Below are 18,109 nucleotides of genomic sequence, written 5' to 3'. Positions count from 1 at the left end.
TCGTTCGTTGCAGTGTTGTTGCGCCACATTTGTTCTCCGTTGCAGCTGTTGCGTAACGGGCTTCGGCCGCAGTAGTTATGATTCCGTCACACCAATTTCATGCGCTGATATTGTGTTTTGACGGTGCTAATCTCCGTTATGATGCGGTCGAGGCGTTGTGGCTGAAATTTAATACTCTCATCTTCCTCTTGTACATCTCAGCAAATGTGGTGGTCTCCTCAAGGATAGGTTTCTCTCCTTACCTTCAGTGGGTACACCATTGCATCGGGTGACGGGTTTTGGTCATTCGATAAATTTAAAGTTAACAACTGATCGATAATTGACGATAATTCACAACTGATCGATAAATTTTTTTATTGAAATAATCACTTCATTGGTGATCTTACTAGGTTTATTCATTCTGTTTTTTATCTTGAAAAATTGACAAGATGAATGAATGGTGTCAAGAAAGACAGCCGAGCATTAATTTCCCTAGCCAATCATAAAATGAGATCACTTAATCTTGCTCATCCTCCTCCTCCAGAGGAAAGCGCAGGTGCTTTCTTTTGGGTGTTGGCAACCCCTTCAACCTCATTATATCACTGGAATACTCCCCATGCTCCCCCCATTCTTCTTCTTCTTCAATCTCATCATCGCTGTTGTAAACAAATCTCGTGTGCTTTCCCATGAACATCTCTGTCATGCTTATTTTTCTTTTGCCTTTACACAGCTCAGCCTCCTCCTCCAGAGGAAAGCGCAGGTGCTTTCCTTTGGGTGTTGGCAACCCCTTCAACCTCATTATATCACTTGAATACTCCCCATTCTCTCCCCATTCTTCTTCTTCTTCAATCTCATCATCGCTGTTGTCAACAAATCTCGTCTGCTTTCCCGTGGACATCTCTGTCATGCTTATCTTGCTTATGCCTTTACACAGCTCATCCACCAATCCTCCATCTTCTTCTTCATCATGGGTGCTTGCATTAACCTGGATAGACCAAATAGAGGCGCTGTCGATGTCATCATTCTGGAATGTCAATGCCTTCTCTTTCCTTGCACTGCTGTCCTTTGTTATTATCACTCCATCTTCAGAACAGCATTCTGATTTCTCAGCAAAATCCAGCAGCAACGATCTTGTTATCATACATTTCTGGGATTCAACACCAGTTCCAACAATGTTACCACTCATCACCTGTCGTATTACATACCAAAGTACTTGTTAAGTCCAGCAATTCAATCACAAAATAAAAAAGAAATCATGCACTGGGGGAGTAAAAAACTAACCTCAGATATGTTCAACTCTTCTTCGACAACAGGAAGATCCATCAGCATTGAACCCAATGCTCCATCCTCGGAAAGATAAGAGATATTGGGTGTATTTGCAGGAGTTGGGGCCACAAGTGCCATTGGGGATTGAAGATGAACAAAAGGACGGCTCTCTAATGGAACTTTTGAAACCTCAGCCTCCTCTTCAACCTTCTGCAACAGATTCTTGACTTGACCCCTTAACAAAGTCTCACCAGAACCAGGAGTCATCATCGTCATCATGTTGGTCTTACCCTTACCTACTACAGCAGATGGAGTCTCCATTGCAACCCCAACAATCGGCGAATCGTTTGTTATATCAATAAGCGCAGACCTTTCTTCGTCTTGTTGTTGTTTCCCATTTCTTGTTCTTGTTTTCGATGCACTCTTCTCCGAACCTTCATTCTTTCCTTCTACAACAAACCATCAAGACACGAGGAATTTAAGTTCTTGTTCTTTGTTCAAAGACAGATAATATAAAAGAAGAGTGAAAATCACTCACTGGAAACAGGGATACCGTTGTTGGAAGAAGCCAAAGTCTGTAACCTGGTAACTATTCTTGAAGATAAAGGGGTCTCCATTGAAAATCAAACTACTCAGTTAATAAAAGAAGGTCAAAACTCTAAAATCACGAAAGATGCCCAGAGCCCTTAAAAGAAGATTAGAATTGATGGTTTTAAAAGGGCAAAGAGGAGAGGGGTTTATATATATCGTATGGGCATGGAGATGTGATTTTGATTACTGCCGGAGCCAGGGTTTAATCGGTAACATCTTTATCCTGACCGTTATAAACAAAACTAGCCGTTGCCTTCGGAAGGCAAATCCTCCCCCCAAACTTTTTCCCCCTCTATGCCCCTTAATGAAATCCCGCCACGTATTTGTATTTGTTTTTTTTTTACATTTTTTTCCATTTTTAGGGAAGTTTTATAAATTTTGATTAAAATTATAATTTTATTTAAAATTTTATATTAATTTTAGAATAATTAAAATTGATAAGAAATAAAAGTAATAAATTGTAATAATAAAATAGAAAAAAATTAAATCAAAACAAATCAATTCTTCACATATATTTAAATGGAAAATGTAAATAATATAATAGATTGAATCTTGACAAGATATTAAACTAAAAACTCATTTTTATTTAGTAATTTAAAAACTCAAATCAATTGAAAAGATTGCTTTTGATTTTATTAGATTGGAAAAAGAATTTCAATATAATGAGTTTATTAAGTTTAAAATAAAATATTTATAATTTATAAAATATTAAAATTATTTGAATCTATTTAAATAGTTTAACCTAAACTAATCTGCATATGTGAAATTACGAGTCTAAAAATTTGAGTTCAAGAAAAAACATGAACTTGAGAATATTCAAACTTGAGCCGATCCGAGTTTAAAATAATCCAAACCCAAAAATAACTGAATTCAGGCTTGTGAGGAATACATTTTTTTACTCTTGATACTAAAAAAGAGCATAAAACTCTTTCAACAAAAAACTTATCTCAATATTAAGTGACGGGTTTGAGTGGGCCCTAATTTGACTATTTTGGGTTTGAATTATTTTATGTTTGGATCAGTTTGTCTTAAAAATTTTCGAGTTCAAATTTTTTTGGACTCAATTTAGATTAGCCAAGCTTAAATAAGTGAAATGATTTTAATTGTTTTTTAAATTATAAATATTTAAATTATAAATTTAAATTTAATAAATTCATATATCCAAAAAGTAATATTTTTCAATGATATGAGTTCTTGTATTAATAAAAAAATTAGTTTTTAATTTAAAAACCATCTTGTCACAATTTAATATATTAGATTATTTATATTTTTCTATAAATTGATATGTATGATGAATTTATTTAAAATTTATCTTTTATTTATTATTACAATTTATTATTTTTATTTCCTATCCATTTTAATTTTCTTACAATTAATTTAAAATTGAAAAGATAAATTTTAATTTTATTTAAAGTTTATAATATATAAAATGGAAAAATAAAAATAAAAAGTATATGGGGGCACAAAGGGAGCAGACTACAGGTGTGCATGGGCTTGGCTGGGCTCAACTAAAAATTTAGGCCTGTTTGTTAGGCCCAGCCCCGGCCCTGGCCCCGGCCCCGGTCTGGCCCAAAAAATAGGCCTAAAATTTTGCCCAAACTCAATCCGGATAAAAATGTTAAAATCCGGCCATAGTAATTTTTATATTATTTTTATATAATTTTAAAATATATATAATACATCAAAAATACTAAAAAAATTAAAATAAATATTTCCCAACAAATTGAAAATAAAATTTAAAAAATATGTATACTTAAATAACACTAAGATAGATGCAACTTAACAAGCAAATGTCTCTAAAATAATAACAAAATTAACCAATGTCTTTAAAATAATAACAAAATTAACAATAAAATAAGTTTTATACAATATCTAAACAATAACAACAAAATAATAGCAACATAATAGTAAAATAGTAGCAAAATAGAGAGAAAACAAGAAGAAAATAATATTTAAAAGAAAAACAAATTTTTTTTTGTCCTTTAGTGAATTTGGGCCAGGCCTGAGCCAAAAATGCCTTACTCGAGGCTCGACTCATTTTTTAAACGGGTATTTTTTTGTCCAAACTCATTTTTTGAACATATATTTTTTCCCAAACCTTCCACATTTCGAGCGGACTTTCAGATCAAGCCGAACGGCCCGACCGATGATCAAGACTAGAGGAGACGGGGCAAAGGATTTGCGCTTTTGGCTTCGAAGGTTTCTTCTCTTATTTATTTGATTAAGGCTTAATACATCTTTTAGCCTTCTACTTTTTATTTGTATTTTCATTTGGTATAGTTTGTTACCCCCAATTTGATTTTCGGTTAAAAAATTGAACTAACCAATAATATGCTGTCATGTGTTAAATTCTTTAAAAATTTTAAATTTAAAAAATCATTGAATACCTAAAAATGTCATAAATAATCCCAAAAATATTAAAACTTAGAAAAATATAAAAAAAAACTGAAAAGATTATATATATATATCTATATTTTAAATTGTAAGTATGCCAACCTTAAAGTTTTTAAAAATTTTCATAAAATTAAAAAAAAATGTTTGTTTGAAATTTTAAGTTTTTAGAGAATTTTATGGTAGTTTTGGTTTTTTTTTTAAATTTAGGGGTTTTTTTGCATTTTATGAAATTTTTGATATTCTTTAACCAATTTTGATTTTTTAAATAAAAAATATCATAGAATCCTTAAAATTTTTCATAAAAATCTAAAATTTTCTAAAAACCTAAAAGTTCAAACAAACAAATTTTTTTGCATACTTATAACTTTTTATATAATTTTCAAAAATAGATTAAGATTTTTTTATTATAAATTTTTTGAATATTATTATTTTAGGGGGCTTTTAAAAAAATATTTTTATTTTTTATGAGTTTTTGAATCTTAATTCACCCTTGCTTGCATGTGAGCTTTGTTCGTAACAAAGATAAGTGTCCAAAGGTTGCTTACGACCAATTCAATGATGAAATCCTTGTGATCTAGATGTAGGTGGAAAGAGAGCAAAGATATGCTAAAAATTTGTTAAGACTTGTGAAAATCAGGGTATCTTCCAGGTCATTAATCATAGCGTTGAAAGTCTAAATTCATTTTTGAGATAACTCATAGTCGAAGATAAATTTGAGTTGAATATATATGTTGGCAAGAAAGGTGGCTTCATCGTCTCCCACCACCTCTAGGTGATATATTCACCACTCACCTTCATTATCTATTCTTTCTTTTTGGTTTAACGAATGCATAAACATAGATCTCTATTGCTTAAATTTTATAAAATATCACTTTGGATTGATTTAGTTATTTTTAATCTATATATTTTCAGCGGGAGCCAAGCCTGGAATGTTGTGGTGGGCGATGGAGATTGATGGGATTAAATTGAATTGTTTCAAAAATGATAGTTTTTCATTTAATGAAAGAGCCAGGGCAAAAATTAAAAATTTTCCATTTACCAAGAAGTTTGATCATCTTTGTTACAGGGAGAAACTATGCAAGAGAGGGGAGAGACTGTAATCTACTTCTCATACCTTGGAGATCAATAGCTTGGAGAAAAATTATTAATTTTTATTTTTATTTATCTTCACTCTTTACATTCAACTAAAAATAATAAAAAATAATTATTTGCAAATATTTTAATTATTATTAAATTAAATTATAAATTTTATTACATTTTAATATAATCTTATGTTAAATATATTGTACTTTTCAATTAATATATAAATATAATTGAGAGTTCACATGTGATTTATATAGAGCGAAATTTGAACATAAAATCTTAAAATTCTTAACGTTTTAACCTTACCATTAAGCTAAAGTCTTGTTGACTATAAATTTATGTCTAAAAAATTGATATCAATGATAATTATATTTTGTTTTTCTTCTCATTCACTTTTTGTTTCTTTATTTTATTTTATTGCAAATATAGGCTAATTTACCAAAAAAAGCTTTTTTTTTCAAAATTTACCGAAATGGGCCGATTTTTTTGATTATTTATCGGAATGGTCCATTTTTCGGGAAATCGCGTCCACGTCAGCGCGATGTCAGGGTACGTGTCAGGACATCGCGTCCACATCAGCGGGACCTGCTGACGTGGACGCGATGTCTTGCCACGTAGCGCGTTCCCGGGGACGCGATTTTGACATTGATTTTACGTTTGGGTTTTTTGGCTTTTAGGGTTTAGGGTGCAGGCTTTTTAGGGTTTAAGGGTCCCGAAATAAATTATTTCGAGTTGACGTTTCTGGTCAAATAGTATAAAATCGCTTCTACCAGGATGCTATTTGAGAAGAAATTGTGAAATCGTGCCCTTGTGGACGCGATTTCGCTACAGTTGGTCATGTAAGAAATAAATTTTCTTTTTGACGTTTCTGAGCAAATAGTATAAAATTGCTTCTACCAGGATGCTATTTGAGAAGAAATTGTGAAATCATGCCCTCGTGGACGCGATTTCGCTACAGTTGGTCATGTAAGAAATATTTTTTTTTGACGTTTCTGAGCAAATAGTATAAAATCGCGCCCTCGTGGACGCGATTTTGCTACAGTAGCAAGTTTGGGCTGAGGCTATAAATTAGGCAGAAAATGTTCTTAGAATGCATAAGTCATAGCAGAAACATTTTAGAGAGGCTAAGAAAGTTAGAGTTTCAAAATGAGTGAACGTATTAGTGCTGTTATTTACTACGATGGTGAGGTTTGCCACACCGAGAATGGTGTTTTTTTGTCGGAGAATACGGTGCGACTGCCATTTAAATAGAACATAGATTTGATAGAACTTCGTAAAAGAATTAGGCGTAAAATATTCGGAATGACGCCAATGAAAGTTCTGTCAATCACGTATCGATTTTTTTCTTGTGTTGATCCGGTGACATATGTCTCGTTTGACATAAAAGGTGCTCGGAGCTTGGAGGCAATGGTGCAGACTCATCTTGCTAGCGGAGCAACTTATATTGAGTTATATGTACAATTAACGTCGCCAAATGATGTACTTCCGTCTGGTGTTCGAGATGTATACACGACCCCTGGACGACACTCGGTTAGCGGGTTACAAAATACGGAATAGCCCATGTTCAGTAGCGGTGTCAAATGCACATCCCCCGCAAGACACTCTGTCGGTGGATGAGACATGTACGTCGGTGGCTCGACGTTTGACGCTGGAAATACGTACTGGGGAACTGCATCAAGTTCTAGTGGATGACAATCTACATCCAATTGGGGACGTTATTAACTGCCCAGAAGTACTACCTACGACATCAACTGGTGAGGGGACGTCATACGCTGCAGATGATTGTGGGTTAGAAGATGACTCCGATGTGGATCCACCTCGAAAGCCCGGGCCGGATGGTGCAGAGGTGGGATTATTTTCTGAATCGGAGCCTATTCCAACAGAAGGTGAAGATGGTGAAAGGAGTTTAGATGATGAAGAAAATCCACGATTCAGAGCATACTCACCTCCAGCCCACATGCATAATGTCGATCTGTCAGCGGATGATGCGTTAGAGTTTCCAGATCTACCATACCGGTTGCGCTATCGTACAAGTTTGGGGGTAGATTTCGGTGAACTTGAAGTTGGTAATCAGTTTACCAATAAGGATAGTTTTATTGGTGCTTTGAAACAGCATAGCATCAAAAATGGCGTTAATTATCACATCGTTAAATCAAAATCTGATAAGTTTGAGGCGAAGTATGCGGTGCAAGATGGCACATGTTCATGGAAAATCGTTGCCTCGTTAAGGAAAAGGACAGGGTTGTAGGAGATAAAAAAGTACAAAGGTCCACATACATGTGCTGCAGGTACAGTATTGAATGTATCTAAATAATAATTTTATGTTGCAATGTTGTATTATTTAATGTACTCCCTCTGTAGGTGTTTCACAAGATCATCCCAAAATGGATTCAGCTATGTTGGCTAGCTTGATACTGCCCACGATAAAAGCAGATCTTAGGACTTCAGTGCCGGTGATAATTGCCAATATCCGTAGCCAAATGGGGTACACGCCCTCTTACCGCAAGGCTTGGATAGCTAAGCAAAAGGCGTTGGAGAAGCTGCATAGTGGGTGGGACGCCTCATATAATGAAATATGGCAGTGGTGTCAGGTGCTAGAGAGATACGTCCCAAGTGCCATCATAGACCTTGAAACGGAACATGCGTACTACAACGGTCGATTGCTACGTGGATGCCAAGTATTCAAACGTCTATTTTGGACCTTTAAGTAATGCCGAGACGCATTTTCATACTGCAAGCCGTTGGTACAAATTGACGGTACCTGCATGTTCGGTAGGCATACTCATCGGCTATTGGTTGCAGTGGCACAGGACGGCGGTGGGAGAATTCTTCCAATTGTATTTGCAATAACACTGGGAGAGTTGTCTGATGACTGTGATTTCTTTCTCTCTAGGTTAAGGAGGCATGTGTGCCCCCAACCTGATATCTGTGTTATTTCAGATCGGGGCGCTGGTATACTAGCTGCATTTGATCGAGGGGGAAGCTTGTGGCAGCGCACACACCATAGATATTACCTAAGACACGTTGCTTCGAACTACTAGAGGCAATATCCATCTAAGAGCGAACGACGACAAGTGACCAACATGGGTATTTACTCTATAACTGTATTATTTTGTTTGTTAATTTGAATTAGTTTTATTGGTAGAAGTGGTATAAAATATTCGTTATGAACTTATATTGGCAGGGTATGAAATAAATAAAAATCGTTTTCACGAGATGTTGGCAATTTTACGATCCCAAAACGAAGAAGGGGCAGACTACCTTTGTAACATACATTTTGAACAGTGGGCACAAGCATACGACGGAGGCCTACGATATGGCTATATGACGTCGAACCTAGCAGAATGCATAAATTCTGTTCTTAAACGAACGCGCCATCTACCGATAACATCGGTTGTGCGAGAGACATATTTTCGTTTGGCGGTGCTATTTCTAAAGCGAGCAGCAACTTATGTAGGCCAGATGCAGGGTGGTCATGTATGGTACAGTAAGGTAGTTCAAGAAATTAACAAGGTGAAGGCGAGGGCAAACATCATGCACACAGTGTGTCACGATCGAGACAATTTATGGTTTCGCGTGACGGAGTTTGGCAGACCGCACCAAGGTGTTGTTGGCGGGCAATATTGTGTACACTTGCGAAACAGGACTTGTGACTGTGGGAAGTTTGATGCACTTCGTTATCCATGCACTCATGTTATTGCAGCTTGTCAGAAACTCCGTCTGGATCCGCTGAGTTATGTGGACGAAGTGTACAAATTAGAAAACATGTACAACGTATGGAGACACGTTTTCCCACCGGTCCCAGATGAACGTAAGTGGCCGCCCGTATCTCTTGCTCCTTTTAAGCTATTACCGGATAGAGAATTGCGTCGCAAACCAAAGGGTCGACCTTGCTCCACTAGAATACGGAACAATATGGATATCCGAGAAACAGCCAGTCAACAGAAGTTGTGCGGATGGTGTAGGAACCCAGGCCATACAAGTCGATCATGCCCTAATCGCAATAGATGAATGTAATTTTAGAAAAAATTATCAAATTAGTTTAATTTCTTAATTGTTAGTACCAGTCAAAACATTTTACCAAATCTAACATTATGTAAAACTATGTAAAATTATTAAGCCCAAAAACTTTTGTTAATGGTTAGGGTTTTTAATTAAATTAAGTTAGGGTTTAAGGTTTTTAATTAAATTAGGTTGTTAGGGTTTTTAATTAAATTAAGTTAGGGTTTATAGTTTTTAATTAAATTAGGTTAGGGTTAAGGTTTTTAATTAAATTAGGTTAGGGTTAGGGTTTAAGATTTTTAATTAAATTAGGTTAGGGTTAGGGTTTAGGGTTTTTAATTAAATTAGGTTAGGGTTTAGGGTTTTTAATTAAATTAGGTTAGGGTTTAGGGTTTTTAATTAAATTAAGTTAGGGTTAGGGTTTTTAATTAAATTAAGTTAAGGTTTAGGGTTTTTAATTAAATTAGGTAGGGTTTAGGGTTTTTAATTAAATTAGGTTAGGGTTAGGGTTTTTAATTAAATTAGGTTAGAGTTTAGGGTTTTTAATTAAATTAGGTTAGGGTTAGGGTTTAGCGTTTTAATTAAATTAAGTTAGGGTTAGGGTTTTTAATTAAATTAAGTAGGGTTTAGGATTTTTAATTAAATTAGGTTAGGGTTAGGGTTTTTAATTAAATTAGATCAGGGTTTAAGGTTTTTAATTAAATTAGGTTAGGTTTAGGGTTTTTAATTAAATTAGATTAGGGTTTAGGGTTTTTAATTAAATTAGGTTAGGGTTATGGTTTTTAATTAAAGTAGGTTAGGGTTTAGGGTTTAGGGTTTTTAATTAAATTAAGTTAGGGTTAGGGTTTTTAATTAAATTAAGTTTGGGTTTAGGGTTTTTAATTAAATTAGGTTAGGATTTAGGATTTTTAATTAAATTAGGTTAGGGTTAGGGTTTTTAATTAAATTAGGTTAAGGTTTAGGGTTTTTAATTAAATTAGGTCAGGGTTAGGGTTTAGGGTTTTTAATTAATTAAGTTAGGGTTAGGGTTTTTAATTAAATTAAGTTAGGGTTTAGGGTTTTTAATTAAATTAGGTTAGGGTTTAGGTTTTTTAATTAAATTAGGTTAGGGTTAGGGTTTTTTATTAAATTAGATTAGGGTTTAGGGTTTTTAATTAAATTAGGTTAAGGTTAGGGCTTTTAATTAAATTAGGTTAGTGTTTAGGGTTTTTAATTAAATTAGGTTAGGGTTTAGGGTTTTTAATTAAATTAGGTTAGGGTTAGGGTTTTTAATTAAATTAGGTTAGTGTTTGGGATTTTTAATTAAATTAGGATTTTTATTACATCAAATAGAACTTCTATTTTATTATATCAAATAATATCAAAATAACTCGGAAAAATTTTTATGCGTATTACATAAAATAAACATCTATTTCATTACATAAAATAATAAATTTTAATACGGTAATCAATGTCTATGCCCGGGGGATTCGGTTCCACATGGTGGCCGTCGATGGTTACGCGCTGGATTCCTTCTTCCTCTAGCTTCAGGCGGCGGTTGTTCTTCTTCCGGTGCTGATTGTTGTTCTTCCGGTTCGGCATCTGGTTGTCGGACTTGGGACGATGATCCACCTTCAAAGAATAGTGTATGTGGAGGTGTTTGCATCATGAACGGCGACGGTGTTTGAAAGTCATGTGTTGCTGGCGATTGGTAAAAAGGAGAGCTCCACGACGGCCCCCCTTGCGACCCCTCCTGCGCCGCTGGCCTAGTTATCGGTGGTCCGCTCGGCATAACAGGAAATGGAGCTGATCCGGGCATTTGGCTCCAACCTGCCAGAGGATTCGGAAAAGGATACATGTACGGGTTAGGGTACATATAAGGGCTAGGAAACACACTTGGCATCATAGGGAAAGGCGATTGCGTGGGTATCATCTGTTGAATTGCTACGTCAGGTGACTGCGTCAGTGCTCTCGTTGGGGACGGTGATTGCATGGCCGCTGATGATGAGCCGGGTGAATGTCTGAGCCCGCGTCTTTCCCTTCCGCCATGTATTTGCCGCTGCCTCTCCTCTAGCGTAAGTAAATACGGCTTGCCATGGATCCTAAACCATGGCATGTATTCTGGAACGCACGCTAACTCCGGAACGATGATTTCTTCCCGAGTAGGTAGATATTCATGCCGATTTTCCAACATTTTCGTGTACTCTGACCAGTATCTAGGCCAATCCGTACCTAATAGCCGAAGGTCGATTTTGTGGTGATCGTCAAACACCTCAGGGTCCACAGGAATCGGTTGTCTACATCCAAACTGTCGTAGGACTCTGTCTGTCTGGTGGGGCTCCACAGTTGCATAGTTGATCAACACCACTTTCGGGTGCCAAGCGTTCGGATTTTGTAAAAACTCTTTAGGGATTACTGCCCGGATTGTCGGATCCTCGTATGGTGTCCATTGAAACTACATGAACATGATAGAAATATTAGTTATATACATAATAAAAAATACAAAATCCTAAATCCTAAATACTAAATATCAATCCACTAGCGAATGTATGGAAATATCTATTTGCAATAATACTTACTTTTGCTTCCGACCGTTACTCCAATAGAAGCCGTATATCTTCAAGTTCAGACGGTAATCCACGATAAATTGCCGGATGGTTCCACCTAATTAAATAAATTTTTAGCATACTTTTATTCTTACAAAATCTACATAACAATTCCAAAATGTAATATAAAATTTACCTCGTTACGAGTGGGAATGTATATGGGTGGTTCACTCGAGGATGTAGAAATGGAAAGCGAAACTGTGCCCATGATTGCAGTAGTGACAGGCAACCTCCGATGTTTGCTCTCCTCGGTCGCGTCGCCCCGCACATCTCCCGATATAATGTTGCCAAGACGGCAGACCCCCAACTAAATTCACCGGCTCCTTTAAAATCAACGAGTTTTAGCAGCCACCTTAGATGTACACGGCTCCGTGACGTGTCGGGCATCAGATAACCTCCAATTATTTGAAGAATGTATGATCGATCATATCAGATTCTTTCAATTTTGGTTGAATTTGCATTCGGATCGGGGGAGGTGGCACGCAACCAGCCCATCTCCACCTTACCTCCATCCATTTTATCCGGAACAATGCCCAAAAGCTCGTAGCACACCGCCTCCCAATTGCTAGATTGGGCAGACCTGGTGACTGGGTGCCCGTCCACCGGCAATCCCAATTGCAGATGGACATCTTCTAGAGTGATAGTGCACTCTCCACATGGAAGATGAAATGTGTGCGTCTCAGGTGTCCACCTCTCGATCAACGCACTAATCAGTTTCGACTCCAACTTGCATCCCCGGCCTACCGCCGCCACGTGCCAAAAACCCGTTTCCCGTAGGTAGTTCTCTACTAACGGTGATGGAGGAGCATGCATATTCCGGATATTGCATTCCAATACCCGATCTTTAGACTTTTATAACAAATAATAAATTAATAATTATCTAAAAATACATAAATAAAAATATCTTAAATAATATTTAAAATTTAAATTTAATACTTACCATTTTCATTTGCTCTACCGATATGTGATTGCTATCAAGACGAATCAATGATCCGGCCATTGATGAAAATATAAAAAAATTTAAAATTATTTTTAAAAAATATAAAAAATATAAAATTATTTTTAAAAAATGAAATTGAGGGGAAATTAAAATTTAATATGGATTTGAGAGGATTTTGGAAGGAAATTGAGAGGATTTTGGAAGAAAATTGAGATAGGATTTGTTTGTGGAAAAAAAGGGGTGGGGGGTTTTTATAGTTTTTTTTTTTTACCGTTGGGGTGGGGGGCAACGGTCAAATTTTTGACCGTTGGGGTACTGTTCACGCGCGTGGGACATCGAGGGCGCGATTTCCTTCCACGTCAGCAGGTCGCGCTGACGTGGACGCGATGTCCTGACACGTACCCTGACATCGCACTGACGTGGACGCGATTTCCCGAAAAATGGACCATTCCGGTAAATAATTAAAAAATCGGCCCATTTCGGTAAATTTTGAAAAAAAAAGGTTTTTTTGATAAATTAGCCGCAAACATATGCTACACATTGAAATTTAAATTTAATTATAATATTAACTTCCAGATGAAAATTTTTCTTTATTTTTTCCTTTTATATTTTAATCAATTTCTTCTCATTATAATATTTTTAGTAATGGTAACTAAATTTTACATAAAAAAATTAATGAATTTCTCTCAAGATTAATAAATAACTAAATTTAAAATATTTAATTTTAATTGAAGTTAAATAAATTTAATTTTCAGTATTTTATAATTAAAAGTAGAGTAATGAATTAGCTAGCAGAAAATACATAGATAAATAATGACAAAGGTATAATAATCTTTCATTTAAAATTTGTTTAGTAAATAGATGTTAAGGGGTTTATAGATTTTCTTCAAACTTGAGAGATAAGTACACATTTTTAAAATGATATGTTATGTTACGCTTTTAAATATATTAGTTTCTAATATTACATGTGTTACACATAAATTTATGTGTTTAATTTTTAATTAGTTTTTAAATAAAAATTTTTTAATAATCGTTAATGATAATTTCAATTAGTTTTTAAATACAATACAAATTTGGAACTATAAAGTAAACTACAATGTTAATTTGAAGAAAAAGAAAGAATAAAATAACATGCAACAGTTCATGATGATTAAGAAAAATATTTAAATTTAGCTAATAATTAAAACCAATCTAACTTCATAAAAATAATTAAAATGAAATTATATAAAAAATAAAATAAAATTCAATTTAAAAATAAATGTTGATAATATTACAAAACCTTTTAATGTACTCAACCTTGATCTTTTTCTTGGATGGCATCATCCTCGTCATCAGCTTCTATGGATAGGGATTCTTATTTACTTTATAATGCAATTAATTGTATTTTAACTTCAAATATGAGCATTTAAAAACTAAAAGAATTCAATATATTTCCAACTAAATCTAACAATAAAAAACAATGAAAATAAAAATAATAACAAATATAAGTGAACAGACTTGAAAAATGAAAGGAAAGCAATAAATAAATAATAAAGATAATGTTATAAAATAAATAGACAGAGAGTAGAAAACGTTCTCTACAAAACTTCTAATTATTTTATTGATCAATCATTACAAAATTTATCTAAAGTCTCTATTTATAGGCATAAGAAGTATAAATAAAGTAGAGATCTAATTCTAATGACTATTAGAATTTAAAGAACATTAAAACTTATCTTGATCTTGATGGATATCTACATAAAAATAAAATATTCATAACACTCCCCCTTGGATGTCCAATGGTAGATAATGTATCTCGTTAAAACCTTACTAAGATAAAAAAACCTGTGGAAAAAAAAATTCTAGTGAACGAAAAAAAGTATACATATCTATAAGACGCATAATATGTTGCCTCATTAAAAACCTTACTAGGAAAACCCAAAGGGACAAAACCTCGGTTAAGGGAAAACGAGTACAGCACGTATTTACTCCTCCTCATGAAAACATCACATAATATGTCATATTCTATGTATTCAATCTTCAATACTAGCTTTTCAAATTACCATTTGAACGTATTTGGTAAGCATTTATATAAACATTCTTTTGAAAGTCATGAGTGACGGAAAATTTTTGGGGAAACATATTTTGATCTCTTTAGGAGTTTCAACAATAATGATGCGGAAATCCCAGATCTAAACACAAGAGAAACACAAATTAGAAATAAAATGAGAATAAATAAAATTAGTTAAATAATAATAATAAAAATAATAATAATAATAGGATAGATTTGCCCTATGGAACCCTTGGTTAACTTGTAACCAAAAACGCCAATGATTGAGCAGCTCCCTATGAAACCCCTAGAAGAAGAACCTCTAGAAACACCAATGAACGGGAAAGAAATTTGAATATTTGTAACTCCGAAATACCCTCGAAAGTAACAAACTCCAAACTAAATAGCAAGAGAAGAATCACTCTACTCTCAAAAATTTGCCTCACACAAATTTGGAAGAAAACAAATACTCTCTTTTTATTCCCCCAATGTGTAGAAAGCAAGCCTATTTATAGGCAAATTACAAGAGTAATTGAATCCTAATAAAACTCTTTCAAGAGTAATTGAATCCTAATAAAACTCTTTAAAATTATCTAAGAAAATAAATAAATAATAACCTAACCAATAAAATTACTTAACTCATGAGTGATGTGTCCCAACCAATTAGAATTAAGTAAATAATAATAATAATATACATAAAAGATTAATCCACCAATTCATGGGCTTTCACTATTCCAAGATTGGTCCAGTGAATTGCATTCCCGTATTTGTAAACGTCACGAACATGATGACTTAAATTTGTAGCAACAAAGTCTTAGGCAAAAGCATTCATCTTTGATTTTAATTGTCGTGCCTTGCTTCGAGTGATTGGACCACTAGGAAAAACAACCCCTTGAGTGTCACCTCCTTGGCTCGTATCATTCTCCCCCTCTTCAAGAAGATTCATCCTCGAATCTTAACCTACATCAAATTCAAAAGGAGAAAGATCAGAAACATTGAAAGTAGCACTAACACTATACTTTCGTGCATCAAGTTTATTCTTTCTCTTACAAGGAAATCTCCCCCTTGAATGCGATAAGCATTGTCATTTATTTTCTCGAGTACATGGAATGGTCCAGCCCTTCGTGCATCAAGTTTATTCTTTCTCTTAGAAGGAAATCGTTCCTTCCTCATATGTACCCATACCAAATCTCCAGGTTCAAACAAGACTTGTTTTTGCCCTTTATTAGCTGGATGTGCATTGGACTCATTCTTTTTCTCAATGGCTTTATGAGCTTTCTCATGGATCTCTTTCATTAAATCAGCTTTCCTTTCACCATCTAAATTAGCAATCTCATTCAAAGGTAAAGGAAGCAAATCTAAAACAATAAATGGATTAAAGCCATATACAATCTCAAAAGGAGTAAAACCTATTATGGCTCTAAGCAAAGATCCCAAAACTCGATTTACCACCTCGGTTTGACCATCAGTTTGAGGGTGGCATGTAGTATAGTAAAGTAGTTTAGTACCTAACTTACCCCATAACACCTTCCAAAAGTGACTAAGAAATTTTGCATCTCTATCGGAAACGATAGTCCTTGGGATTCCATGTAATCTCACAACTTCACGGAAAAATAGATCGGCAACATGGGTTGCATCATTAGTCTTATGGCATGGAATGAAATAAGCCATTTTAGAAAATCGATCCACAACCACAAAAATGCTATCTCGTCCATGCTTTGTCCTTGGTAAACCTATTGCAAAATCCATTGAAATGTCAGTCCAAGGTGAACTAGGAACAGGAAGAAGAGTATATAGACCATGAGGCATCACAATGGATTTAGCTTGTTTACAAGTAATGCAAGTAGAGCAAATTTTCTCAACAATTTTTCGCATGTTAGGCCAATAAAAATGCTCATGTAAAACATCATAAGTCTTAGTGACTCCAAAATGACCCATAAGACCACCACTATGAGCCTCTCGAACCAACAATTCTCGCATTGAACATTTTGGTAAGCATAGTCTATTATTTCGAAAAAGATAGCCATCATGCTTATAAAATTTGTGAAATGCACCATGTTCACATGCGTCATAAATGCTTGCAAAATCAGAATCAGTGGCATATAAATCTTTGAGATACTCAAAACCTAATAACTTAGTATGCAAAGTACTAAGTAAAGTGTACCTCCTTGATAGAGCATCAGCCACAATATTATCTTTACCTTTCTTATACCTTATAACATAAGGAAAAGATTCAATGAATTCAACCCACCTCGCATGTCGCTTGTTCAACTTACCTTGTCCCTTTAAGTGCTTAAGTGATTCATGGTCAGTGTGAATCACAAAATCCTTTGGTAAAAGGTAATGTTGCCAAACTTCTAATGCCCTTACCAAGGCATACAACTCTTTATCATAGGTCGAATAGTTCAAATGTGCTCCACCAAGTTTCTCACTAAAGTAGGCTAGTGGTTTACTATCTTGCATAAGGACGGCACCTATACCTACACCAGAAGCATCATATTCAATCTCAAAGGTCTTTTCAAAATTAGGTAAAACAAGAATAGGAGCATTACACAATTTATCTTTAAGTTCATTAAATGCCAATTCTTGCTTATCTGTCCAATGAAAAGATACATCATTTTTAATAAATGCAGTCAAAGGTGAAGCAATTGTGGAAAAGTTACGAACAAACCTGTGGTAGAAACCGGCTAACCCAAGGAAAGACCTTACCTCAGAAACAGTTTTAGGGATACGCCATTCTTTAATTGCCTTTACCTTCTCCTCATCCACATGGGTTCCTGTAGAACTTATCACAAAACCCAAAAAAACAAGCTTATCCATACAAAAGGTGCATTTTTCAAGATTAGCAAAGAGTCGTTCATGCCTTAACACATCCAATACTAATTTAACATGCCCAACATGATCATTTAAAGTTTTGCTATAAATCAGTATGTCATCAAAATACATAATGACAAATTTTCCTAAAAAGGGTCTAAGTATGTGGTTCATTAATCTCATGAATGTGCTAGGAGCATTAGTTAAACCAAATGGCATGACTAACCACTCATACAGGCCATACTTAGTTTTAAAAGCAGTTTTCCATTCATCACATTGTTTCATTCTTATTTGATGGTAACCACTTTTTAAGTCAATTTTAGAGAAAATGCATGCACCATTAAGCTCATCCAACATATCATCTAATCGAGGAATTGGATATCGATAATTTATTGTAATCTTGTTGACAGCATGACAATCAACACA

General features: G+C 34.6%; 1 protein-coding gene across 2 annotated transcripts; it reads right to left on the bottom strand.

The window, feature by feature from the left end:
- Positions 1–424: 424 nt before the first annotated feature.
- LOC107912808 (uncharacterized) lies at positions 425–2,045 on the bottom strand. Of its 2 annotated transcripts, none has more exons than XM_016841146.2 (3): positions 1,784–2,045; positions 1,261–1,691; positions 425–1,168 (listed from the first exon to the last, which is right to left on the bottom strand). In XM_016841146.2, the coding sequence occupies exons 1-3, from the start codon at positions 1,860–1,862 to the stop codon at positions 497–499; spliced, it is 1,182 nt and encodes a 393-aa protein (XP_016696635.1). In that variant the 5' UTR covers positions 1,863–2,045; the 3' UTR covers positions 425–496. The 2 variants fall into 2 exon arrangements, with proteins under 2 accessions (XP_016696635.1, XP_016696634.1); XM_016841145.2 differs by having other exon boundaries at positions 1,261–1,694; positions 1,784–2,041.
- Positions 2,046–18,109: the final 16,064 nt, after the last annotated feature.

This window comes from Gossypium hirsutum, chromosome D11 (genome assembly GCF_007990345.1).
Source record: "Gossypium hirsutum isolate 1008001.06 chromosome D11, Gossypium_hirsutum_v2.1, whole genome shotgun sequence".
NCBI classification, from domain to species: domain Eukaryota; kingdom Viridiplantae; phylum Streptophyta; class Magnoliopsida; order Malvales; family Malvaceae; genus Gossypium; species Gossypium hirsutum.
This window is presented reverse-complemented; position numbering and strand designations above follow the sequence as displayed.

Excerpts from the sequence above, each read along its gene's own strand:
- LOC107912808 (XM_016841145.2), bottom strand. The coding sequence starts at position 1,862 with ATGGAGACCCCTTTATCTTCAAGAATAGTTACCAGGTTACAGACTTTG. Across the intron at positions 1,695-1,783 it reads CAACGGTATCCCTGTTTCCA|AAGGAAAGAATGAAGGTTCG; the intron begins GTGAGTGATTTT and ends GGTTTGTTGTAG. Across the intron at positions 1,169-1,260 it reads AAGAGTTGAACATATCTGAG|GTGATGAGTGGTAACATTGT; the intron begins GTTAGTTTTTTA and ends GTAATACGACAG.